The 24817-nt window shown below is 40.0% G+C and overlaps 1 protein-coding gene and 2 long non-coding RNA genes across 5 annotated transcripts in view; 2 read left to right on the top strand and 1 right to left on the bottom strand.

Annotated features, from left to right (window-relative positions):
- The window catches only part of SERPINB10 (serpin family B member 10), a 16825-nt gene extending 2253 nt beyond the window's left edge, over positions 1-14572 (top strand). For 2 of the 3 annotated variants that reach the window (XM_019626393.1, XM_019626392.1), the window contains exons 2-8: positions 1609-1786; positions 3649-3714; positions 4203-4340; positions 4609-4726; positions 9381-9523; positions 11190-11345; positions 13182-14572. In XM_019626393.1, the coding sequence (XP_019481938.1) occupies positions 1619-1786; positions 3649-3714; positions 4203-4340; positions 4609-4726; positions 9381-9523; positions 11190-11345; positions 13182-13586 (1194 nt within the window). In that variant the 5' untranslated portion in view covers positions 1609-1618 and the 3' untranslated portion in view covers positions 13587-14572. The remainder of the gene's footprint in view (positions 1-1608; positions 1787-3648; positions 3715-4202; positions 4341-4608; positions 4727-9380; positions 9524-11189; positions 11346-13181) is intronic. The other variant, XM_019626395.1, reaches the window with a different exon arrangement.
- LOC109372893 (uncharacterized) overlaps positions 1-23070 on the bottom strand; it is a 97352-nt gene extending 74282 nt beyond the window's left edge. The window contains exon 1 of the long non-coding RNA XR_002122118.1: positions 21514-23070. This is a non-coding gene — a long non-coding RNA (uncharacterized LOC109372893). The remainder of the gene's footprint in view (positions 1-21513) is intronic.
- Positions 19021-24817, top strand: LOC109372892 (uncharacterized). The gene is made up of 4 exons (XR_002122117.1): positions 19021-19299; positions 23098-23237; positions 24369-24484; positions 24739-24817. It is a non-coding gene; the product is annotated as an uncharacterized LOC109372892 (long non-coding RNA).

Raw genomic sequence — 24817 nt, 5'->3', positions numbered from 1 at the left:
GGGGGTGGGGGGTTGTTACTTTGTGAGGGTGAAAAGGGTAACTATTGCATTGTTCTGTACACCTGAAACTAACAATAAATAAATTAAAAAAAAAAATGTAAGACTGTGGCTAGGAGGGATTTCAACAGTATCACTCACTGTTAGCACAAGTCATGTAGAAACCAAAATGTCTACACACGCCTCTCCCTCGATTCAACTATTTGACTAAAAAAGACTCCTGGCCTTTCTCAACTTCTCATTCCAGTTTTCCCAGAGGACTAGGTGGTGTCTGTGGAAGCCCCAGTTCTAGAGACACATGAGAGGTTCCAGGCCCAAGAATTTGATTATTTTTAAAGTCATTTAATCAGTTTAAATTCTTTGGCTATAAGATGGCAAAAGATTGAGCTTTTTTCTTTCTTTTTCAATAGAGGCCCAGTCTTAAAGGACTTGAATTAAAATATCAGGGTAATTAAAGGTTAAATTTAGAAGTTGATTATAATATAAAAAAAAGTTACATGAGACAACCTGAGTCCATCAAACCAGTGTCAGAGGGGCTTCAGTGAATGAAAATCAAGGCAGAAAAGAGTCTTGATTTCTCTGCTTCTCTATAGCAAGTCCCACTAAATTGTGCATAATTTCGAGTTTAAATAAATAAAAAATGGTGGCTAGAGCCCAAACAATGAACATTGCAAACAAGTAGTAAACCAAGTATTTATAAGTATCCATTTTGTGCAAAGTTCTGAGCTAGGTACTGTTGGATGCACAAAGCAGTGTAAGAAAATTTTGCTCTGGAGGAACTTACCCTGGGGTTGGAAAGATGCAAATGTGAAAACAGAACTGGCAGTGTGGTCAATATCAAGCAAGTGGCAGAAACTACGTTATGGGACTTAGTGTGGCAGACATGCTTCTCTGTGCAGAAGGGTCATGCAAAGCTTCGAGAGGAAAAGAGGAACTTGAGTTTTAAGAGCATAGAGGAGGATAAAGCCATTCTAGAAACCAGGCATATCATATAGAAAGGTTATAAATAAGCTTTAAATAAGCAATCAATGAGGTTAAAAATATAAAAATGTGGATAAAAGGTAAGTGAGAAAAAGTACAGAGTTGAAAATATGTGTAATGATTTCTTGTTCATGGTGTAAAGTCAGCAGTCGTGTGGTGTATTGAACAGAAGCACGGGACTGAGAGCGTGAGGACCTGGCTCTACCGCCATTTTTATCATGACATTCTCAACAAGGAGCTTCTAATTGAGCAGAATTTAATTGCTCCCTGAAGTGGATTAGCACTAAAATTTGAGGCAATTCTCTTAAACTCTGTGGACTTCAATGTGAAACAACGACATTGGACGAGCGTTTTCCTAAAGCCCATTCAGGTCTTATATTGTATATGTTATACATATGTATACATTATGTATACATATATGGATATATATATATATATATATATGTGTGTGTGTGTGTGTGTGTGTGTGTATATATATATATATATCTCAAATTGGGTAATATATATTTTCGCCATTTCACTGAAGGATAATTAAAAAAATAATGTGGAAGCTAACAAATTCTTTTATAAAAGTAAAATGAATGAAAAGGATTATTAACATGTTCTCTATCTCTGCTTTCCTTTCCTTAGGTTTTTCCCAATGGATTCTCTAACAAAATCAATCAACCAATTTGCCCTGGAATTTAGCAAAAAGCTAGCTGAATCTGCTGAGGGTAAAAACATTTTTTTTTCTCCCTGGGGCATCTCAACCTCCTTGGCCATGGTGTATTTGGGCACTAAAGGTACCACTGCAGCCCAAATAGCCCAGGTGAGTGAAAACGCTCAGTCATCCTCTGTTGCCTTAAAACGAAATCCTTTCTTTGCCCTTTGTTTTAATTTTTTTTCCTCATGAAATCCACACAGCTCACATTTTATAACCATTTCCTCCAAAACAAAAGGTACACCTTATTTTTTTAGACCATAAAAAGAAGCCTGGAAACTAAATCAAGTTGTAAACTGTTGCTAGAAAATCAATTTAAGAACTGTGTTCTCTAGCCAATCATATGAAGAGATGATGAGGTTATCAAATTTAGTTCAACACCAAAAACAATTTTATTTTAATTACTAAAATATTTCAAGAAGTAATAGCTTGAACATTAAAGAACAGAATTAGTCAGCATCCTTGTAATCTCAGAAATATTATCTTGAAGACACAGATAGGAAAATCAAGTGAGTTGTTTTTCATGCTTTGTTTGGCTGTTTCTTGGTTCTATCCCTGGGTTGTCTGGATGAATCTGAAAAGTCCATTAAGAGTATTAAAATAGCAAAACAATAATATTGTGTATGCAATTATTGATTTAGTGTGAGTATCCTCAAAGCATAGTGTGTGTGTGTGTGTGTGTGTGTGTGTGTGTGTGTGTGTGTGTGGCCATAGATAACAAAGTATGTAATAAAATAGCCACACATATATATCTATATGTATGCATGTGCAAACATATAAATAAATGTGTGTGTGTTTTAATTAAAAATAAAAACAGAAAAGAGTAAAAACAGTCCTAAGTCATACAACAATTGAAAGGCTAAATAACAGAATTTCCACCCAAGAATGTGTCTCATGTGCCAAGTATGGAAATAGGTACAGCCAGTAATTCTGAGTGAGACAGGTAGAATATATATTCTTTTAGCTTGGGCCTAAGATATGACCCTTATTCTTATAGTTCTCAAGATATTGGGTGGTTTAAAACAACAACAACAACAACAACAACAAAATCCTGGCTCACAACTGATTAACAATTAATTATTAAATCACAACTAATTAATTATTAAAGGTTTAACCATTAATGCGATAAATTAAATCTTACATGGACTCCAATTCGGCTCCATTTTATGTAAATATATTTCCGAGTGTTGCTTTCCCTTGTTTTAGTTAATATTTATTTAACCATTAACAGCTTCAGTTTGCATTTGAGACGGATGCATTGCCTATGAGTCCCTTCTTTCTATGGCAAGTGGTTTCTGTTGGGTCACCAGGTGTTAGCACAAGCTTTGGTAAAACAGACTTGATTCCTCATTGTGAGCTGAGTCCAGGATGTGAGAGATGAACTTATCGCCTTATTTTCTCACTGTTGTACTTCTCAGGGGAGGCCCACATCCTTCCTGGTAACTTCCAAACGAAATGCTGGAGTGAACATCAAGAATGCATTTATATGTCAAGTGGGGGTAGTCAGTGAGAACGGAAACACTACCCTGAAAATTTTAACAATGAAAACCCCTGAAATTTCCAGATAATTGGAGCAATGGTGGCTTTTGCTTGAATTGCTAAATGATGGTCTCAGTTTAACACTTAGCGTTCTTTTCAAAACAACCATATATAAAAATGAAAAATGGAAATGAGAGAATTGTACCTCTAAGGGTATTCCCAACACGATCCTATAAACAGCCTATAAAAATATTAAAAGAAAGAGCAACTTAAATTAGGCTTTTAAAAAATGTAGTTAAAAGCAGCTGTTGACTTACTGAATTAGTTCAGCTAACACACCATTTAAATAAAATCAGAACTCCCTTGGTTTATTAATTATATGTTCCGTAGCTGTAGGAATGACTGACTTGTATTTATTGATGTGTATTTCACATGATTACTTCTCTGCAAAGTATGCTCACATATTGTCTTTTTTTTAATTGAAATTACAGGTGCTTCAATTTAACAGGGACAAGGACTGCAAACTTTTTCCTGAAAGTGAAAAGAAAAGAAAAATGGTATATTTTATATTTTAATCACCATTTGGTGATTAAGGAGAAAGCACTTCTAGCACATGTATTTTAGTGGCTAATTTAAGCAATTTTTAATAGGTAAATTTTCTTAAAAACATATATAAAAATTATAGAAACATTTTTCAAAATAAAAAATGTCTACACTTTTTGGAAGGGCAATATTCCTTCCTATTCTCTCTCTGCCTCCTTTTCTTCCCTTTCGAAACTGCTCCACATTCAAACTTGTTCCTGTTTTTGCAAACTACATGTGAAGGAAAAAATGCCCTCAATAACTTCTAATTTTTTGCCCTGATAACAGGGAAAAATTTTTTATCTGCCTTAGAAACAATTTCAGCTTTTGTTCACAATACGTTAAATCATTTTATTTAGTTATAGATTTTGTGTGTGTGTGTGTGTGTGTGTGTGTGTGTGTGTGTGTGTGTATGTAGCTCTTGCTTAACATTTTTATTTGACTAATCTCTTTTGTTTTAAAGGGCTTCAACTCGGGGAAGGCTGAAGAAATACACTCTGATTTCCAGGCCCTTATCTCACAAATCAACAACCCCTATAATGCCTACGTGCTTAAAACAGCCAACGGGATATATGGGGAGAAAACCTACCCATTTCACAATGTAAGTGCCAACAGGTTATAGGAAAGAAAGAGCCATGTGAGACCAATCAATAAACTCTTTGTATATTTCTCTAGGGATCCCAAGAACAAGGAGTGGTGAAAGAGAGAAGGGAGCAGAGAGAGAGAGTGTGTGTGTGTGTGTGTGTGTGTGTGCGCGCGCGCGCGCATGTGCATGCAATTCTTCCTCTACCTAGGTTTTTGATAATCTAGACTTGATTTCTCAGTTTTGGGAAAACTCTACAAAAGGAGATTTTACCTGAATCTTCCAGAAATATTTAGAAGATATGAAAACATATTTTGGTGCAGAGCCACGGTCTGTTAACTTTTTGGGAGCTTCTGACCAAATCAGAAAGGAGATCAACTCGTGGGTTGAAAGCCAGACAGAAGGTAAGCCTTCACCAAGGTGCTCGGCAGAGTGCTTTCTCCAAGCATGGTTTTGTTATTTTGAGTTTGTGTTATATGTAAGTATATGTATTTCTTAATAGAACTGTGGACACATTCTCGATATTCGTAACAATTTCTTTCTATTCATGCCCAGTTTTTTAGATGCACAGCTTTCCCAATAAGTCTTATCTGAAACATGTAAGTCAAGACACTTACCAAGTAGACAAGAAAATTATATCTCATTGATTCCAAAGAGGGGTTCAAGGGGGAAAAAAGCAGGAAAAATGAAAAACAGGAAATTTGAAGTACTGCTGCATTAAAGGATAGCTCCTAATTAATAACAAAAGCTGTGGCATTAAATGTGCTCTATGATCTTAAGTAATTGTCAAAATAAGACCATATGTTACTTAGAGTATGGGCTAAGCTGCTAAAACAAAGAGACCCAAAATATAGTGGCTTAATAATAAGATAAAGTTTTTCTTTCTATCACATAATAGTCAACAGATAGCTAAGTCCTCTCTTCTACAAGGCCATCCTGAGATATGGCCTGGTGGATCAGCTCTTCCATCCTTAAGACATGGCTTCCATATCTAAATCTAAGATGATTCTTGCAATGGTCAGTTTTATCGTCAGCAGGAAACGGGGAAAAGAAAACCTCTTTGCTTTAAGAGCATACCCTGGAAGTTTCACACATCAGTTCCACTCATATCCCAAACTTAGCTACATGACGCACTTTACCCACCCTGTCCTGGTTTGCCTGGGACCTCCCTGGCTTAAGCACCTAACATCTCTCACTCCTAGGCAAACCAGGGTGGTTGGTTACCCAAACTTGCTGTAAAATGTAGTTTTTAGCTGAGTAGCCACATGCTTACCTACAGATTGAGAGTTCTGTTTTAAAAAGGAAATAGAAGGATAGGCAATTTAGCAGTCTTTTATTACTATCTCTATTTTAGAAACTGGGTAGCTGAAGCTTTAGAGAAATTAAATTATCCAAGATCAGACAGTTTAAAGCTTCAGAAGTAGGATTTAAATCCCATGTTTCTGAGTTTACTTTTCCTTTCCAATCTCTTCCTCCTCTGATTTCAGTCTTCGTCATAATTTATCTCCATTGATACAATTATCTGCCCCTCCCTGTGCTCCCCTCAAATTGAATCTCTGTTCAGCCTCCCAAATGGCCTTCCAATAATATGAGCTAGAGCAGCTAGGCCACGTCACTCTTGTACTCAAGACCTACCATGGTGCCCCATGACCTACATAATGAATTCAAGTTCCCTAAACTGACATATACGGCCCACTTGACCATGAAGTCCTGCCTGTCTCTCCATTTCAACTCTAGTCACTTCCTGACTCAAAATTTATTCTTCAGGAATTCTAAGTGGCACAGAGTCCCCTTAAATCCCTGTAATACCTTCTGACCCAGTGTCTTGTCTCATGCTGTTCCCTGTAGCTGAAACACTTTTCCCTGCTTTGCTACTCCCAGCCCCTGCACTGCTACTGCATAACTTCTCAGGGCACCACTAAGGCCTAATGTCCTCCTGGAGGCCGCTGGCTCCCAGGCGTGGCTCAGAGCCTCTCTCTTTGCTAACCCCAGCACCCTGTGGGAACATTTACCTTGACACTTCCCCATAGCATTAATGAAATTAACTCCTGACACTTCATCTTCCTCCCCTACTAGATGCAAGGACCCCAAGTGCAACAGTCCTGCCTCACGCGAGCTTCAGCTTTGAATCACTAGCACATAACAGATCCACTCATGGCAGTTGTTCGGAACATTAATTCTCCTTAGAATGAATTGAGGAAATCGCAGCCCTAAATTCTTAGTTCCTTTTTCCTTGCACTGGTGACTCAAAAGCCTTGGTGAAGTAAGAGTGACCATTGTATTTCACTTATTTCTGATTTGGATTCATCTAAAAATAAGCTGGGCTTTTTAGAATTAGAGATGAGCTAGCATTTATTGAATACTTGCCCTGCTCCAGGTTGCATGAGGACTGAACGTAACTGTACAGAGAAAAGCACGTTAATGCACAACTCAAATTCAACATAGTGGAAGCAGGAGTAAGAACAGTGCCAGAACGGAACAAACTATCTTGTCTCAGATTTTAGCCCAGTGTCTGTTATGTTGTCTGGAAGATAGATGGGAAACCTACAGATAGAAAAGCTGGGAACAGCTACTCTGCTACTTTTACACCCAGCAAAGCCTTGCAGAGCTGAGAGGAGAGCTGTTGTCTGATGGCACATGAGCTGGGTCCTTGCCGGGCTTCCCCAGTGTGGACTGGACACACTGAAGGAGCAAGACAAGGTCCAACCATCTGGAGCACAGAGCTGTCCAGGAAGTTTTCCTGTGATGACGAATGTGCCATAAATCGGCATTGCCCAATTTGATAATAGTCACATGTTCCATCCACATGGGACTATAGATGATTTAAAATGTGGCTAATGTGACTGAGGAATTGAAGTTTTAACTTTCTTTCATTTTAATTCATTTACATTTAAGTAGCCACATGTGATGTCTAGTGGCTACCGTGTTTGACAGCACAGAGGAAGTGTTGTTTTAGAAGAAGAACGGAACAAATATTTTAAATTATGGAGGAAAGAGTAAATATCAGATTATGGTCATTATGTGGTCAAAATCTAGGACGAGAATACTTTGAAAAAAACCTCTGTTGTCACTCCACTCATCAAATGAGAGATCCCCATAAATAAGTTCATCCCGGGCATAGTTAGAATCTTTCATTAAGCTCCTGTTTTCCACATCCCATAACTTATTCCTCCAGCTGGTCCTGTTGACTCTATTTCTTAGAAGTGGAATCTCCCAAGGAGAGAGGAAGCTATAATCTTTCTGCTTTTTCTTTCACATATTGGACACAGATATCTGTTATTTGGGGGCTATTCAACATCAAATAAAGTAAGAAATTAATCAGCTATTCAGGAACTTTGACTCTGTCAAAGCATTCCATATGTCCGTAGGAAAAATTGCTAGAAACTCTTTGGCATGACTAGGTTCTAGCTGAACCACTTGACAGAAGGGTCTTTCCTTGAGCTTTCAAACGGGACTTCTTCTAAATGGCTATATGGACTCCTGGGACATACATGGCATTCAAAGTCAAATTATCAAAGATAGCACCAGCTCTATGTTACCTTTGGGTTGTCGGTAAAAAAGTCCTGATGTATTTTTTCTATGTTTTTTGTTGCAAAAATGCATCATAGCCTTTCCGACAACCCAATACTATTTTTTTTTTGGTTTGTCTTCTTTATAGCCTATAAGTTCCTCCAGAGTGGGGGATTGGGAAAAGTTATTGTCTAGATGTTTCTAATTTCAAAACCTATCAGATGCTTGGCACATTGGGCACCCGAGTGTCACATTACAAAGAAGGACTTTCTGTGAATATCTGCGCAATGTCCTCCCCATTACCTAAAACTACCAAGGATGTGTCAATGAGTGACCCAGCAGGTGGCACTTTAGCTCTCAAGAGGAGACTAAAGCATTTAGAGTCAAATTTTGCTTTGTGTGCTACTTTGAATTTGTACGAATATGTAAGTACATTTTGTATATCTTTTGTCAAATAAATTAACAACATGGATGTGGAGTCAAGAGGCGAGGTTCCTTGAAAGTGCATGAACCCAGAGAACAATGCAATAAAACTTAAATCAACTGGATCTCAACTAACTTGAGATCAATTTGTGCAAACCTCAATCCTTGATATACTGTTCTCTATTTGTATCTATGACTCCATCAAATGAAAGAATAATTGACTTAGAATGGCACAGAGCTTTAAAAATGTAAAACTACAGAGCAAAAAAAAAAGAGATTATAAAATGACACAGAAGGCCTCCCCATGTTAAATCATCAAAGAAAATTTAAATTAACTTGAATACACTGTCTTTAATAAGACAGAAAAACAAATACGAAAATGTTTCAGAAAGTTTTCCCATCAGCATTTAAAACCAAATTTAAATTTAATTTCTAAAACCAAGAAGTGTGTCTCATGGGGGAAGGGGGTGTTTGTTTTGCTTTGTTTTGGATAGACTTGTCCAAGTCACACCTCTGTTCTCCTGGAATCTCTAGAAGTGCTGCCCTTACAACTTTCAAATACAGCAGCACAGTGTTTGTCAGGTGCCCAGTGCGAGGACTGCAGCTGTCGAGGGGTGTGCTGGGCAGGCTCATGGAATGTTCACATCTCTTCAGGGGTTAGGACTTAACCTATTCCTTTGGGGGGGTACAATTCAATTCACAGCAGTAGTATTCTCACAAACATGCATAACCTAAATATTACCTTAAGGAAACAGACAAATCTGAACCGAGAGTTGAGGGACACTCTACAAAACTTTTTCAGAAGTGTCAAGGTCATGAAAGACAAAGAATGAATGAGGAACTAACTGTCCCAGATTAAAGAGGACTAAGAGGAAGAAACAACTAAATGCAACTTTGAGATCGCGGATTGATTTCTGGTCCAGAAAAATAACTTATTGGAACAACTGATGAAATTTGAATAAGATCCATTAGTAGTATTCTATCAATGCTAACTTCCTGGTTTGGTTCCTTGGTGGATATAAGATGTTATCATTTAACAGGTCTTCATAATCATCGTTGTTGTAAGTGTGGCATATCATTAGGACATAACTACACAGTTTGAAACCTGTCCTTTTGCTCTTGTAGGAAAAATCCTGAATCTCCTGCCTGATGATGCTGTGGACTCTACAACCAGAATGGTTCTGGTCAATGCCCTTTACTTTAAAGGAATTTGGGAACATCAATTCTCAGTCCAAGACACCACAGAAAAGCCTTTCAGAATAAACAAGGTAGGCACCGTTTCATAATCAGTATGGATTTGTACATGGCATTGTGAAGGGGATTCTATTTTTAGATTTACTCCTCTTTCTGCATATATGGTCCTGTAAACCATGGCTCTTACTAGGGCATGGATGGCTGAGCTGGAAATTCCTTTTCCATTTTTCTCTGAATATAGGCTAGTCACATATTTTATCACTCAGTCCTTGCCACAACTAAGGTAGAGTAGGTAGGGTAGTTATTATATTTATTTCCCAAGTGAGAAATACAGTGTGGCTAAGTGGCTGGAGCTATGCCAAAGTTAGAAATTTACCAGGACCATAACCTAAAACTCTTCACTATTAGTTCTGTTTTTGTTCTACTAAACCTATACTATCTTCTACCAAAACAAAAGAAATAGAAATGTGAAATCTCATCTCTTTCATTTGCATTTTTCTTCGTGTTAGGACACAATGCACTTGTTTTTGTGAAAGGAACCAACTACAGCAAAAAGGGAGACTAATATAAGGTGACAGATATTTCTAGAGTCCAAGGGCTGGAATGCATGTGGGTCTTGGGATTTGAGTGGAAACAAACACTCAAATGTTGTCAGGATTCACTGTCTATTTTTTCAACTCTGTTTCTCCCATCATTCTCATCTCAGACTGAAGTCTAACTTTCTCTGCTTCTCAGTTCTAGAGACTTCTTCCATTCTAGAGACTATTCTGATAGATCTCATTTCAAATTCCTAGGAAAGGAACTAATTGACCAGGGTTTGTTAAAGTTGGTTGGGCCTGAGGTGGGTCATCTCACACAAACAGTGCATCTGAGCACCTATGGCTGTAACCCTGCAGATGTGTGCAATAGTCATTTCTCAGACAATCGGTGAGATAAAGATGGGGAAGGGACTGAACATAGAATCCAGTGGGCTAACTAGAAATGAGCTGGACAGTCACCTGGCTTAGTATATTTACCAGGAATTTTCAGTTGCAAGTGATAGAGAAACATTCCAAACTAGCTCCAGTAAAACAGGAATTGTGTTAGCATTAGCTTATGTAACTAAGAGGCACTGAGGTGTCTTGGAGTGGCACCCCTAGAGACTCAGAACATAAGCTCAATTCCTTCTCTTTCTCTCTCTCTCCTTTTGGGGAGGTGTCTGTTTAGATCTTTGTTAGAATTGGATTGTTCATTTTATTATCACTGAGTTCTTAAGAGCTCTTTATAAATTTTGCATACCAGTTCTTTATCAGAAATGTGTTTTGCAAATACTCTCTTTTAGCCTATTGCTTGTCTCTTCATTCTCTTAGTGAATTCCAGTTTTTATGATACTAAAACACTTTCTCAAATGTTTGCATGTTTCAAATGTTTGCATGAAATACACCTTGTTTAGTTTTGGAATCATTGGCATTTCCATAGTTTGCATAAGATTATTTTAAGTGTTTGGTAGAATCCAGCTTGCTGTAACTTCTAGATGGTGACATAATACTGTTAGAGAAAGAAACTGCCATATCACCTGTTAATGATATTATCCAGCAGAACACATATTTTCAGAAATCTAGGTCTGAATAACTTTATCCAGCATTTAGCAGAGGGTTACCAATTTTGCCAGTGTCCTAGACTCCTGGGTACCAAAAATAATAGAGAATTAAGGATTTGGTAGAACACCTCCTCAGTAACTTTGCTACTTATTTTCTATAGAATACAAGCAAACCAGTACAAATGATGTCCATGAAAAAAAAGCTTCACATTTTTCCCATTGAAGAGCCGCAAGCCATCGGCCTTCAACTCTACTATGAGAGCCGTGACATCAGCCTTTTCATACTGCTGCCAGAAGACATCAGTGGGCTGGATCAGGTAAAAACATCATCTCTCTGACGGGAAGATGGTTCCAGTGTTGACCCCTGTGTATCATGGCCTCCCTGTTTTTTAGTTCCTATAGAGCAGCGGTTCTCAACCTTTCACAGGGGTCACCTAAGACCATCGGAAAATACATATTTTCCGATGATCTTAGGAACCAAGACACTGCTCTGCTCCTCTATTCATCTCTAGGCCCACATGCAAATATGCCCACATACAAGTACTTGGCGACCCCTGTGAAAGGGTCATTCAACCACCAAAGGGGCCGTGACCCCCAGGTTGAGAACCGCTGCGGGAAACCAACATACCTTGAGTTCTTGGTGCTTCACTTTCAGGATATCATTTCAGCTTTACAGAACTCTGTAAGGTTGATATTACTATCCCTCAGAAATGTTAAGTAATCTAGACACCTCTAGCTTGGGGTAACCACACAAACAGCCAACACAAACAACAGATACTATACTCTTCATGAATCACAAAGCTGTGTGGGTTGATCACAACAATCTTTCGATTGGTCTAGGTCTGTCTTCTCCCTCTGGTAGGGCCTACCTAATGAGACATTAATTTTTTAATCACTTGCATTAATGTAGCACTAGAGATACACTTTAAAAGATTAAACCAACTTCCAAAAATTTTAAAAACATTTTGTTTTATCAAGTAAACAGTCTTTAGGGGAAATAGCGATGTAAGTACCACCTTCAAATATTATTTAAATTGTTTTTTAGCCAAATTTCTATGTAAACCTGACATAGCTTTGGTCAGATGACGTTTCTGAGTAATTTGCATGTCTAAATTGAACACTGCTTTCTCATAGGTGGCCTATCTTTCTTTGCATAGTACCTGATTTTTTATGTCTGCCAAACTTTTTTTACTTACAAGTTTCCATGGCCCTATTAGTCAGAGAAATTTCCAAATTGTGTCATAAAATTTGTGAAACTGGAGAGGGTGGTTACAATAAGACCTAGTGTGGACATTAAGCCACTAGAGTCACACTCTTATAAGATAAAGTCTTTCTTCCTAAGAGTGCAGGTTCCTGAGCTGAAAATATTGTCACATTATTAATGCCCGTCATTTACAAGTATGTCATTGGCAGCAAAACTTGGGTCTACAAAACTCTCAAAGTAGCAAAAACATGTGCTTTGAAACAAATGTTATTTAAACAAATCAAAAACATTTTTTTCTCATATATACATATGCATAGGTATATATACATACACATATATACATACATATATATGTTTATTTTTTAAAAATTAAAATATAATGAGGATTAAAACCTCCCTCAAAACCTCTGTAAAAAAGTCATTACTTTTAAGATTTGGGGATCTTTCTTTCTTTATATTTCTCTTTTTTTTGCAGTTTATAGTTGCTAATTTCATATTGTTGTAATTGAGTATAGACATTTTATCTCAGATTTTGTTTTCAAAAAACTGTCACCCATGTTAATAAAACTAATGACTTTTTATGTCCTGACATGCAACTTGTCCTATAGTATATGCTTTTGAGTAGACAACATGTAAATTATATTTATTTTGATGTATGTGAGTGTACAGTTGATGTCTTGCATACTATCACAGAAGTACTTCCATTTTGAATCCAGGTCTAATTATCCTATATCCTGACAAGGATTAATCTGCAAAACAAAGATTCTGTAGGTGAACAGTGTGAAAGATCTTATTACACATAGCATTTCCAAATGTGCGTGTTTTGTTACCCTGGGTAATGGGAGTGATCCTAAGTCATCTATGTAATACCTAGAGGTCTCCCTCGACCAATATTTCTCACTGCACTTTGGAATTACTGACTCTTTCTTCCTTGGTTCCACACCTGCAGCTGGAAAAGGCTGTCACCTATGAGAAGTTGAGTGAGTGGACAAGTGCAGACATGATGGAATTGTACGACGTGCAGCTGCATCTTCCCAAGTTCAAGCTAGAAGCGTCTTATGACCTCAAGTCAGCCCTGAGCAGCATGGGGATGAGCGATGCCTTTAACCAGAGCAAAGCTGATTTCTCAGGAATGTCTATGGAGAGAAACCTGTATCTGTCCAATGTCTTCCACAAGTCTTTTGTAGAAATAAATGAGCAGGGTACAGAGGCCTCAGCTGGTACTGCGAGTGAGGTGAGTTTTCGAAGTAAACTCCCCTCCATTGAATTCAATGCAGACCACCCATTCCTCTTCTTCATCAGGCACAACAAAACCAATAGCATTCTCTTTTATGGGAGATTCTGCTCCCCCTAAACCTGCATCTTTCTCATCAAATACGACCATTTCACCATGTGAAAAATGCATCATAAGATGGAAAAACAATTATAATTAAAAACTAGTTTGTAGTCTAGATATTTTTCACATTTGAATATTAGCAAATAAATCTTGAAATAATTCATTCTAATGATACTGTGGTATCTATATAGCTAGAGGGAATGGCAATTTTTTTTTCAGCACTTAACATTTTGTCTTAATGTGATTTTTATTTACATTTCAGATATGCGCTGTTATTCAATTGAGTGCCTTACAATTCTTGAGCTGTCTGGTCACTGTATTATCATTGTCACTTATATTTCACATGTGTCATTTAGTGAAGGGAAATATTTACACAGATGACATACTGATAAACAAGAATTTTCTCAGGAATATAATTTTGATAGTTCACAAATTACCACCGTAACATTAAATCCCTGTCTTCTGCTATTTGACTACTTAAAGCTACTTATGTTGACATTAACAGAAAAACTAGTGACATCCAAACGAAATGAGGAGTTTGGTTAGTAGCAATGTACAAATTTTGGCTTCTTAGTTTTAGTAAAAGTATCATGGTAGTGTTAGATGTTAGCATTTGGGGAAACTGTCAGGAGTATGCAGAATTCCCTGTATTATCATCTTTGCATCTTTTCTGGGAATCTAAAACTATTCCAAAATAAAAATTTGATTAAAAATAATTATTATGTGTAGACTTTTAATCATGACATCCTTGTTTTTAAAAATCTTACGAAGTAGAAGCATAAATTTCTAATTTATATAAATATGTATTGTGAGTTATGAGAAGGTATCTTAGTGATACTAGTTCTCCATAAAATTGTGTGTATTTTTCTAATTTATTTTTAACATGTTCATGCACAACTGCTTATTGGTAGTTTCACCAGCTGTTGTTCTAATTTTAGAGAATGACTGTATCACTTTAGGTTGCTTTTGTGACATTGTTTAATAAAATGAAAGAGTGGGTCTGACCTGAACAGTGTATAAATTAGTATAAGAAAATGTGTTTTCTGTATCAAATCTTGGTTCAGTATTATAGGATAAACAATAATTCTATGCCTTAGCTCCAAAGATAGAAAATCATAATATAAATCTTTGCTTTTATCCCTAACATCTCACATTAAGTAGAAATGAAAGAAATCCTTTGTGTCTGTATGTCTACCTGGCATGTTGCTTCCATCAGCCAGCTCCAGCTTGACCACACCCTCCTGCAACAGCAAATAGCTTTCTGTGAACCATCTTTGACCCTCTGGCAAATTTCTTTGCCACTGGCAGACTATGTGTTCCTGTGTCAGCCATATCTTCAAAGAAGTCTGAATCTCAGCCATGGGTCATTAGGTTACCTATAGGTAACAGCTTAGGTATGAAGGAGAAAATCAACTACTTTTTGAAAGACTGTAGAGTGATTGCTTTGAGACTATCTATTTGAATATTTTCTCATCATTATTTTGTTATTAAAAAGGACATTAAAATTTTCATATATGGGCACTTAAACGTGGCAATATAATTTTCCAACCTTCATAAAAATTTTCCAAAAAGAAATGATTTTGGCTTCAAAGTGTTAAAAATATTAAACATACAATGTTTAAAATATTGGCTTGCAGAAACAACTGGTTTTCAAAAGGAAGAATGGATTTTTACTAGTGAGATTCCAACTAGAAATCTTTGCATAATTAGCATGTGGATTGAATAATCAAGTGTCAAGTTTAGTAAGTACAACCAGTGATGCCTTTATTCCATTTAAATCAGTACATTTCCTGAGAAGCCTTTCTTCACGACAGCCATCAGTGCAAGTTTAGAAATAAACTAAACTTAAAACAAGATCTTAAAAAAATCAAAGAACTGGCAACACTTCCTAACTCATTTTATGAGGCCAACATTAACCTGATACCAGAACCTGGCAAGTATAATACACAAAAAAGAAAACTACAGAGTAATACCTCTGATAAATACAGATGCCGAAATCCTAAAGAAAATACTAGTAAATTGAATACAACAATACGTTAAAAAGGTAATACATAAGGATCAAGTGGCGTTCATTCCAGACATGCCAGGATGATTCTACACATGCAAATCAATCAATGTGATACGCCACAGTAATAAAATAAGAGAGAAAAATCATGATTGTACCAATAGATACAGAAAAAACATTTGATAAGATACAATACTCATTTTATGATTAAAACTCTCAATCAAATTTGTATATAGGAAAATACAAACACAATAAAGGCCGTATGTGACAAATCCTGAGCTAATATCATACTTAGTGGTGAAAAACTGAAAGCTTTTCCTTTAAGATCAGGACTATGACAAGGATGCCCCCTCTCATCACTGTTATTCAGCACAGCACTGGAAGTCCTCGCCGGAGAAATCAGGCAAGAGAAAGAAATAAAAGGCATCCAAGTTGGGAATGAAGAAGTCAAATTGTCACTTTTTGTAGACAACATGATTCTTTATATAGAAAACTCTAAGACTCCATTAAAAAACTATAAGAAACAATAAATAAATAAATATAGTAAAGTTGCAGGATACAAAATCAATGGGAAAAATCCATTGCATTCCTATGTGCTAACAATGAAACTTCAGATACATAAATAAATAAATAAATAAACAATTCCTTTTGTAATTGCAACAGAAAGAGTAAAATACCTAGGAATAACGTTAAAAGGACGTTAAAATAATGTTAAAAGCACTGAAAACTACAAGATATTATTAAAAGAAATTGAAGAAGACACAAAGAAATGGAAAGACTCTGTGTTCATGAATTGTACGAATCAACATAGTTAAAATGGCCATATTACTCAAAGCAATATACAGATTTAATGCAATCTACACCAAAATCCTAATGGCATCTTTAAAAGAAATAGATAACAATAAAATCCCATCAGATTTGTTGGAATCACAAAAGACCCTAATAGCCAAGCAATCCTGAGAAAAAAGAACAATGCCAGAGGTATCACACTCCCTGACTTCAAATTATACTACAAAGTGACAATAATCAAAACAGCATGGTATTGGCAGAAAAACAGACACAGAGACCAATGGAACAGAATTGAGAGCCCAGAAACAAACCCAAATATATATGGGCACATATGTGATTTTTGGCAAAAACATACAATGGAGAAAGGAAAGCCTCTTTAATAAATGGTGCTGGGAAAATTGGAAAGCCACATGCAAAAGAATGAAAGTAGACTGCTATTTATCACCATACACAAAAAATTAACTCAAAATGGATCAAAGACCTAAATAGAAGAAAACAAAGGTACTAAACTTATGGACCTTGGTCTTAGAAAAGATTTTATGAAATTGACCTTAAAAGGCAAAGAAAACAAAAGCGAAAACAAATGAATGTGACTATATCAAACTAAAAAGCTCTGCTCAGCAAAAGAAACCATTAACAAAACAAAGAGGCAACCAGTCAAATAGAAAAGGATATCTGCAAACACCTCCAATAAGGGGTTAATATCCATAATATACAAAGAACTCATACAACTCAACTGCAAAAAAACAAACAATCCAATTAAAAAATGGGCAGAGGACCTGAACAGACACTTCTCCTAAGAAGACATACAAATGGCCAACAGTATATGAAAAGATTCTCAACTTCACTAGCTATCAGGGAAATGCAATTTAAAAGCACAACGAGATACCACCTCACACTTGTCAGAATGGCTAGTATCAACAAGACAAGTAGTAACAAGTGTTGGAGAGGCTGTGGGGAAAAAGTAACTCTCATACACTGCTGGTGGGAATATAAATTGGTATAGCCACTATGGAAAACAGTATAAAGGTCCCTCAAAAAATTAAAAATAGAATTACCATATGACTCAACAATCCCTCTTCTGGGTATCTACCCCAAAAAATCTGGAAACATTTATCTGTAAAAATATGTGTACCCCTATGTTCATTATTCATGGTGGCCAAGTCGTGAAAACAACTGAAGTGCCCTTAGATAGATGATTGGATAAAGATGTGGTACACATATACAATGGAATATTACTTGGCCATGAGAAAAAATGACATACTGCCTTTTGCGACAACATGGATGGATCTTGAGATAATGCTAAGCGAAACAAGTAGGATGGAAAAAGTTGAGAATCATATATATGATTTTACTCATATGTGGGGTGTACAACTGAAAGCAACAAACAAATAAGACAAACAAAAACTCATAGACACAGACAACAGTTTAATGGTGACTAGAGGGAAAAGGAGGTGGAGGGGAGGTAGTAATGGGCAACGGAGGTCAAATGTATGGTGACGGAGATTTGACTTGGGTGATGAACACACAGTGTGATATACGGATAATGTATTATAGAATTGTACACTTGAAACCTATATAATTTTATTGACCAATGTCTCCTCAATAAATTTAATAAAACTTAAAAAAAATAAAAATACTCTTAATGCAACCTAGCCCCCACAAAACCAGGCCTTCAAATTAATTATTTCGAAGCCTTAAACTAAGATGAAAACAAACACATATTCAATTACATTAGTCTCATTAAATTTTAAAATAATTTTTGTAAGCACAAAAATGTGTATTTCTAATTAAAAATTTTCCTTCTTTTTAATTTCCATTTATGTGTTTTATAGTATTCATCATCTATTAGTATTTAGCATATTAGTGCACATAAATTCACATAGATACTGGGGATGCGTGGACGAAAAATTGTTTTGATGGGTGTCCTACCAAAACAGTTTGGAAACAAATAGTTTGAGGAACATTTTTAACCTCTGGTTTTCCTTCTGGTTAATTTTCAAAGTCAAGTCCGTTGACAAAAACATCCAGCCTAAGAGAAAGCTTATGGGAGTTTATTTGAGCCAAACTGACAACAATTGCTGGGAAGGAAAATCTCAATGGATTGAGAAAATGCTCCGTGAAATGGCAGTTTGCAGCTTATTTTATACATGGAATCAAAGGAGGAAGGTTTCATGAAATCCACTGGTGACAGATTAAAGGGGTGGGAGAAAGCAAAGTGGGGAAATCTCTGGGATTGGATAAAAGTAAATTGGAGAGACAGGTACTTCTTACACATAGGTGGGTGCAGAATAGTTACTTGCTCACATAGAGACGTTAATCAAGGGACAAGAATAATGAGGGATTCTGTACTTTCCTGCTCTGGTCCAGAAAAACAGATTACTGACATTCCAAGGATGTTATTTTAGGTGTAAAAAGACAACCAACAGGCCCACTCAAAGGCACAGATTAACTTTATGAAGGAAGCTGTTGGCTAAAGATGTGACTTCCCGCCATGGCCCACTTAGGTATGAAATTTTTTAAATGCTCACTCCATCTTATGTGGTTATTTTCAGTCTCCTGAGCTTGTCAAGTGTAATATGGGGCCCCCTTTCCGACCACAAGTCCCAATGCTGACACCGCTCTTGCATACATGCACCAAATAGGAATTCTGTGCGTACTAACCCAGGAAGAGGAACCGATCCCCCCCCCAAAGCCTTCCACAAACACAACTCAGAGGACCGGCACGCTGGCCTGGGCAGGAGAGTGCGTGCCAGGCTCAGGCTCCTCCCGGGGTCCAGCCTGGGGGTGCGGAGCCAGAGATTGCAATATCTGACCCGGCTGACTCATGCACCGGAAGCCTTGCCCGAATCAAAGCGGACGTGAAGCATCCAGCAAGCTGGAATAGGATCCCCGGCGGCAGAAGCAGCAGCAAGGGCCGCAGCAGGCATCCCCCAGGTACCGGGGCTGGGAGGCGCTCCGGCCGTCAGGTTCCCTGGGCGGACACCTCCCGCCTGGAGCGCCGGTGGAGCGCTGGAGAGAGGAAGGGAGGGAGCAAGGGAAGAGGCCGACGCTAGAGGAGGTGGAAGAATGGGAGTGGACCCGGGGAATGGTGGCGGGGGGTAACCGGGCAGGACAGCCGCGGGGCTGGGGTCACCTTAGCCCCCGCCGCGCCCTTGGCCCGGGCGCAGCGCAGAGCGGGGGCGCTGCGGAGCATCGCCACCAAGGGCCGGGCCGCGGGTCGCGAGCGAAGGACCTCCCGGGGTCTGAGGCTGGTCCCCGGGGCGGGAGGGGCACCCGCAGCCTGCTGACGCCACCGCGCTGCGATTCGCCAGCACCGAGGGCGTGGCCAGTAACCCGAGCCGGGGGCGGTGTTGCGAGCAGGATGGGCGGAGACGTTGGGCAGGGCGAGTGGGCGGAGCCGCGGGGAGCAGCGCGGTGACGAGGGCGCGGACGGCGGCCTGGCCTGGAATTTCTCCGGCGCAAGTTCCAGGCCGACGCCACCGCCTGCGCAGATAAATGCCCGTCCCCGATGCGATCCAGTTTGTAGGTTGCACATTCGCTCTCCTTTCCCTCCCTCTATACCGCCTCTCCTCTTTTCTCCTTCCCTCCTTCCTTCCCTTCCTTGTCTCCTTCTTATCTTTTTTCTTTCTATTTTAACTCCATCCTTTGTCGTTTTTTTTTTTCTTTCGTTCACATCTTTCATCTGTCCTTCATTGGCTGCTTTCCCTCAATTTGAAAAACGCCTCCTCAGCTGTCTTCCCCTCGTCCGCAGCCGCAGTAGCTAATTGAACAGATTGCACGTTTCCCAGATACTCCGCAGCCCTGTAGCTCCTGCTCCCACTCCTTGCTGAGGCCGGTTCATGTGCAGATGGCCTCCGCTGTTCACTACCTTCCCGCCCTCCTCCTCCGGCCTGTCCCGCCCCCCACCCCCATCCCCCCGGACAGTCCTGATTGTTGGGTCTCTGCTTGTCTTCCTCCCCTTACTACCTGCAAATATTGGAAAGTCTTAAGAACCAGGTGAATGTCTTCTCTTCTGCTCCCACTGTACCTTCTGAGTAATTCCATCCCATCTGCCTAGAATCTCCTGGAATCGGGAATGCTGGGGCTCCCAATCTCTCGCTCTGGGACTTGGTCTTAAGTCGCCTACCCCTGTTCACAAAACACCCCCTGGCTGGCTTTGTGGCAGGTTCGGTTGGTGGGAAGTGCTCCACACACCTTTCATGGGATGTACACCTTCCCCATTTCCTGTTGGCTCCTCTATAAACTTACGGTGATTCATGGCCCACCCTCCGTGTAAATTACCTAGGAGGCTGTTAGAAGGTAAACTGAGGCACATTACAAATTTTAAGAGTTTATTTGAGCAAAAATCTGTTTGAATCCGGCAGCATTCAAGCTAGCAGATAGAAACGCGCTCCGAGGAGCTGTACAAAGTGAAAGACCTTTATAGGCAGAAGGGAGCAGGAATAAGGAAGTTGTTGTACTGGCAAAAAAACAGGCTGGTTATTGCAAAGTTGCTTTCCTTCAGGGGCCTGTCGGCAGGGCAGATGACCTAACTAGTGCTGATCGGGCGATTCCTGATCGACTGGTTTAAGATTCCATTTCTGGGAGAGCTGAAACTGTGATTAAGTCTAGATTTGGTGACATGAGGCTTAACATACGGGGAAATGATTCTATTTGAGGCCTCTTGTTTTGAACAAGCCTCAGCGTAATTCTTGACTCCTGCTTCTCTCCCCCTGGTTTGGTCAGTCACCAGCCGGGTAAGCCCACCTCCCACTCTGCAGTGCAGAAGCTCCCTCTGTGTTCAGCAGCCGCTAGTCTATGGCATTGGTCCTCCAGCAAGTTCCCCAGCCTTCTTCTACGCTGTATGGTGAGCCACAGTACTGTTCTAGAACCCCAGTGTATTCCTGTAAAACAGTTGTTTACAACCCATGCATGCCTTTGCAGACCAAAGCTAAAGTTCAGACTTCTAAAGTTGGCATAGGAGCCCATCCTGTGTCTCTGACAGGACATCACACAGACCCTCCCCCTGAGCCCCACACAAACCATGCCCTTCCTGCTACATTCTTTGCACCCACCAATACCACAGCCACAGCCTTAAAATTCACCTCCCCCAACTGACCACCTTACAGAAACTTCTGTGCACCCTTATAGAACCAGCCCACCACTCACCTTCTCCGGAGCTTCTAAAGAGAATTCATTCTGCTTCTCTGTGGTCTTCTTTAGCTCTTTGTAAGTTATCCTGTTGCAGAGACATGGCTGGCTCGACACCATGCCTTCATGTCTGTGTGTCTCCCCTAGGCTGGCAACTCCCAGTCAGCATTTGTTGCTCGTTTTCTCTTCAGAATCATGTAAGGGAAGTTCTACATAAATGCTCTTTAAACAAATTCACGTTTGGATGTGGGTATGGAGAGGGGGAGTGGAGCAGGGAGTTGGCAGGCGTTCAGGGCCCCAGGAAGAGAACAGTGTCACATGCCTGGAAGTAGATGGCTTGCTTTCCTGGCCGACTCTGCCACTCTTACTATGAAACCTGAGGACAGTATTTAATTGTCTTGACCTGGTCTGTTCACCTGTAAAACGAAAGCTAGTTTAATGCCCCTTTATTTTATTGGTGGGAAATAAAATCTTTCCACATTGCTGTGTTTTTATGACACAGTTGAATTGTGGCACTGGCACCCAAAGGTTTTATTTTGTTTTATATTGAAAGTAATCCCTTTTTAGAATTACTGGACTAGGTCCGTTTTCTTTCAAGTTTCAAGCCTCTCACAAGCTTTACTGTACAAATGAGATTGGGGCGCCAAGGAGAGCTGAGGGAAAGAGAGTCATTCTATTATCTTATTCCAGCCCCTGTGTGTCAGTGATGTGAGGTGGGCCACTTCCTGGAGGTGCGCTTGTGTCTGAGTGTGTGCCAGCCAGTGTGTGTTATCGCTATGGGGCAGATTCTGATGGGAAATCCTGTGCTACTGACCAGCATGTGGATGATGGAAAGGAATAGAAGTGAGGAAATGAGATGAAGAAAGAGGGAAGATGGAAGAAAACAGAAAGTGGGCCTTTGTAATACAAGCAGTTAATATGGAAAGTTGAAATTGATGTGATGCTTCAGTTCACTCCTTTGCTTGTTCAGGCAAGACAAGTACACACACGCACCGGTCTAAGCTCATGCCTGCCTCACCCTGAGTTGGAAGCTCTTATGCTCAGGTGGGGTGAAAACTAAATGTATTTGTGTCTCTTGTCTCCAGCTCTCCAGTTCTGTCCTCCTTTGGGTCTCTTTGGTGCCACCTTCTGGTAGGCCTGTTGCACTGACGTTTGTTTATCCCTCTGGCTTCCCTGCTAGCTCTTTATTTCCTGAAATGCCCTCAAGCATAAGGTGAGGACAAGTGGAGCCAGAAGTGGCCTGGAGGCAGGCTGGGCTCTGCGGCTCTGTGGGGCTTGCCCACTGCAGACACAGCAGCCTTCCAGCGTTTGCAGCCTTTGGGTTCAAGCCCTGCAGCTGAAGGCTCTGGAGAGACTTCATGACGTGAGGGCAGTGAGGAATGTCAACATTTTGTCCTCTTTAAGTGACCTATTGAGTATAGAGTACTGCTGTGAAAACTATACCGCCACTGTATTTACTTGGTTGATGTTATAATACATAGTTTCTTTTTCAAACTTTAAAGAATTTGTACTGGTGTAGGCTGTTGTTCTCTATTTAGAGCGTGACCTTCACACTTTTTTTTTAACACCACACTTCTTTTTTTTCCCCCCTTCCTAAATCAGAGACATCTCCTCTTGAAAAAGTATCTTCGGAGGAATCTTCAAGGAAACCATTCAACAGCGGAGAGGCTCTGCTTGAAATAGTTGTCGCCCGTCCCCGTGACACCAGTTCAGCTCCTCTCTCCTGCCTCTGAGAGACCCAGGTACCTGCCGAGGTTTCGCTCCTGTTCTCCCACAGAGGCAGGCCGCCATCTTCCTTGAAATTTACATTTTTGAAGGGATACCGTCTAGGGACTTGAGAAAGAGTCTCCTGGGTTGTCAAAGGAGAAAGAGGCTTCTCAATGTATTTCAATCTCAAAGGAACAGAGAAAGAATTTGCAGTGACAAGCTGTCTGAAATAAACGCTCTGAGGAACATCTGGGGCTCGAGGCTTGTTCTGAAGTTTAGTCAAGCTGAGGGAAGCCTGGGGCCGGCTCGTCAGGCTGGGTCCAAAGCTAGAGTCTCTGATTCAGTGTCCACCTGATGACCTGAGATTTGGCCTTCATATTTCACAGCCCCACCCATCTGCTTCTTTACCAGCCCGTTTTCAGCAACTCTGGTGGAAAATGATGTGTGTTTTTGAGTCTCCTTGATTCAAACTAAATTTTGAGTCTTCCCAGAAGTCCATACTTTAGGTCAGATCATCCCAAACAAACCCTCCAAATCTGTTGAAATCCATCCAGCCGTTTAAACATGACATGGTGACAGAAATGTCATCATTGTTTATTTACAGAGAATTATTTATAATTCATAGAACTTTGCTTATAAATTATGCTAGAGACACGAAACTGAGAGGGAAGTAGCAGCAGTAGGGGGACTTTGAACTCTGGCATCAAACTGTGGGTTCTGGTCCTGACTTCCTGGATACTGCCCGTGGGATATGGAGTAAGCTACTAAACCTGAGTCTCTGGGTCACTATCATGGGGTAACACCTGTGTTGACCTTGTGTGTTGTGGAGATTATCTGAGATGATACACGTGAAGCGCTGTGCACAGTGCCTGCCACCCAGATGTGGTGGCTGTCGCTACACTAAGGGAGGGAGTCCTCAGGTCTCGGAGGGCGTTCTGGCCCCTGTGGGGTCCTCTTGCTAAGGGTGGTACCAACGAGGAGCCCTGGGATTGGCTACTTTGTGAATGAACCAGTGTGTTTGTTACCTGTTGATGCTGTAACACCTTACCGCAAATTTAGCGCCTGAAAACAATAGGAATGTATTATCTGACAGACAGTCCTGGAGGTCAGAAGTCCAAAACAGGTCCACTGTGCTACATGTTTTTTCCTTTTCTTGCCTTTTGCAGCTCCTAGCGGCTGCCTGCACTCCCTGGACCGTGGTCTTGCATCATTCTGACCTTTGCTTCCCTCGTCACGTCTCCTTCTCTGACTTTGACCCTCCTGCCTTCCTTATAAGGACCCTGTGAGTACACTGAGCCCACCTGGGTCACCCAGGAGCATGTCCCCATCTCAGGATCCCTGATTCAATCACATTGGCACAGTCCCTATTGCCATGTACAGTAATGCGGTCACAGGTTTGGAGAATTAGTCATGGATGCTTTGGGGGTGCAGTTATTCTCTCGGCTGCACCCAGGGTCCACTGACAGGCGTGCTAATGACTAGGTGACAAAGCGCAGGCTTTGGCTGATGTGCTTCTGTGCTGTGTTTTTGATGCAGACCTTCCCTGATGGATAATCTTGGGGAAGCCAATGGCGCTTTTGCCATCAACTTATTAAAAATGTTGGGAGAAGAGGAC

This window comes from Hipposideros armiger, unplaced genomic scaffold, assembly GCF_001890085.2.
Source record: "Hipposideros armiger isolate ML-2016 unplaced genomic scaffold, ASM189008v1 scaffold_674, whole genome shotgun sequence".
NCBI lineage: Eukaryota > Metazoa > Chordata > Mammalia > Chiroptera > Hipposideridae > Hipposideros > Hipposideros armiger.
The sequence above is the reverse complement of the archived record's forward strand: the minus strand, read 5'-3'. Positions and strand labels throughout refer to the sequence as shown.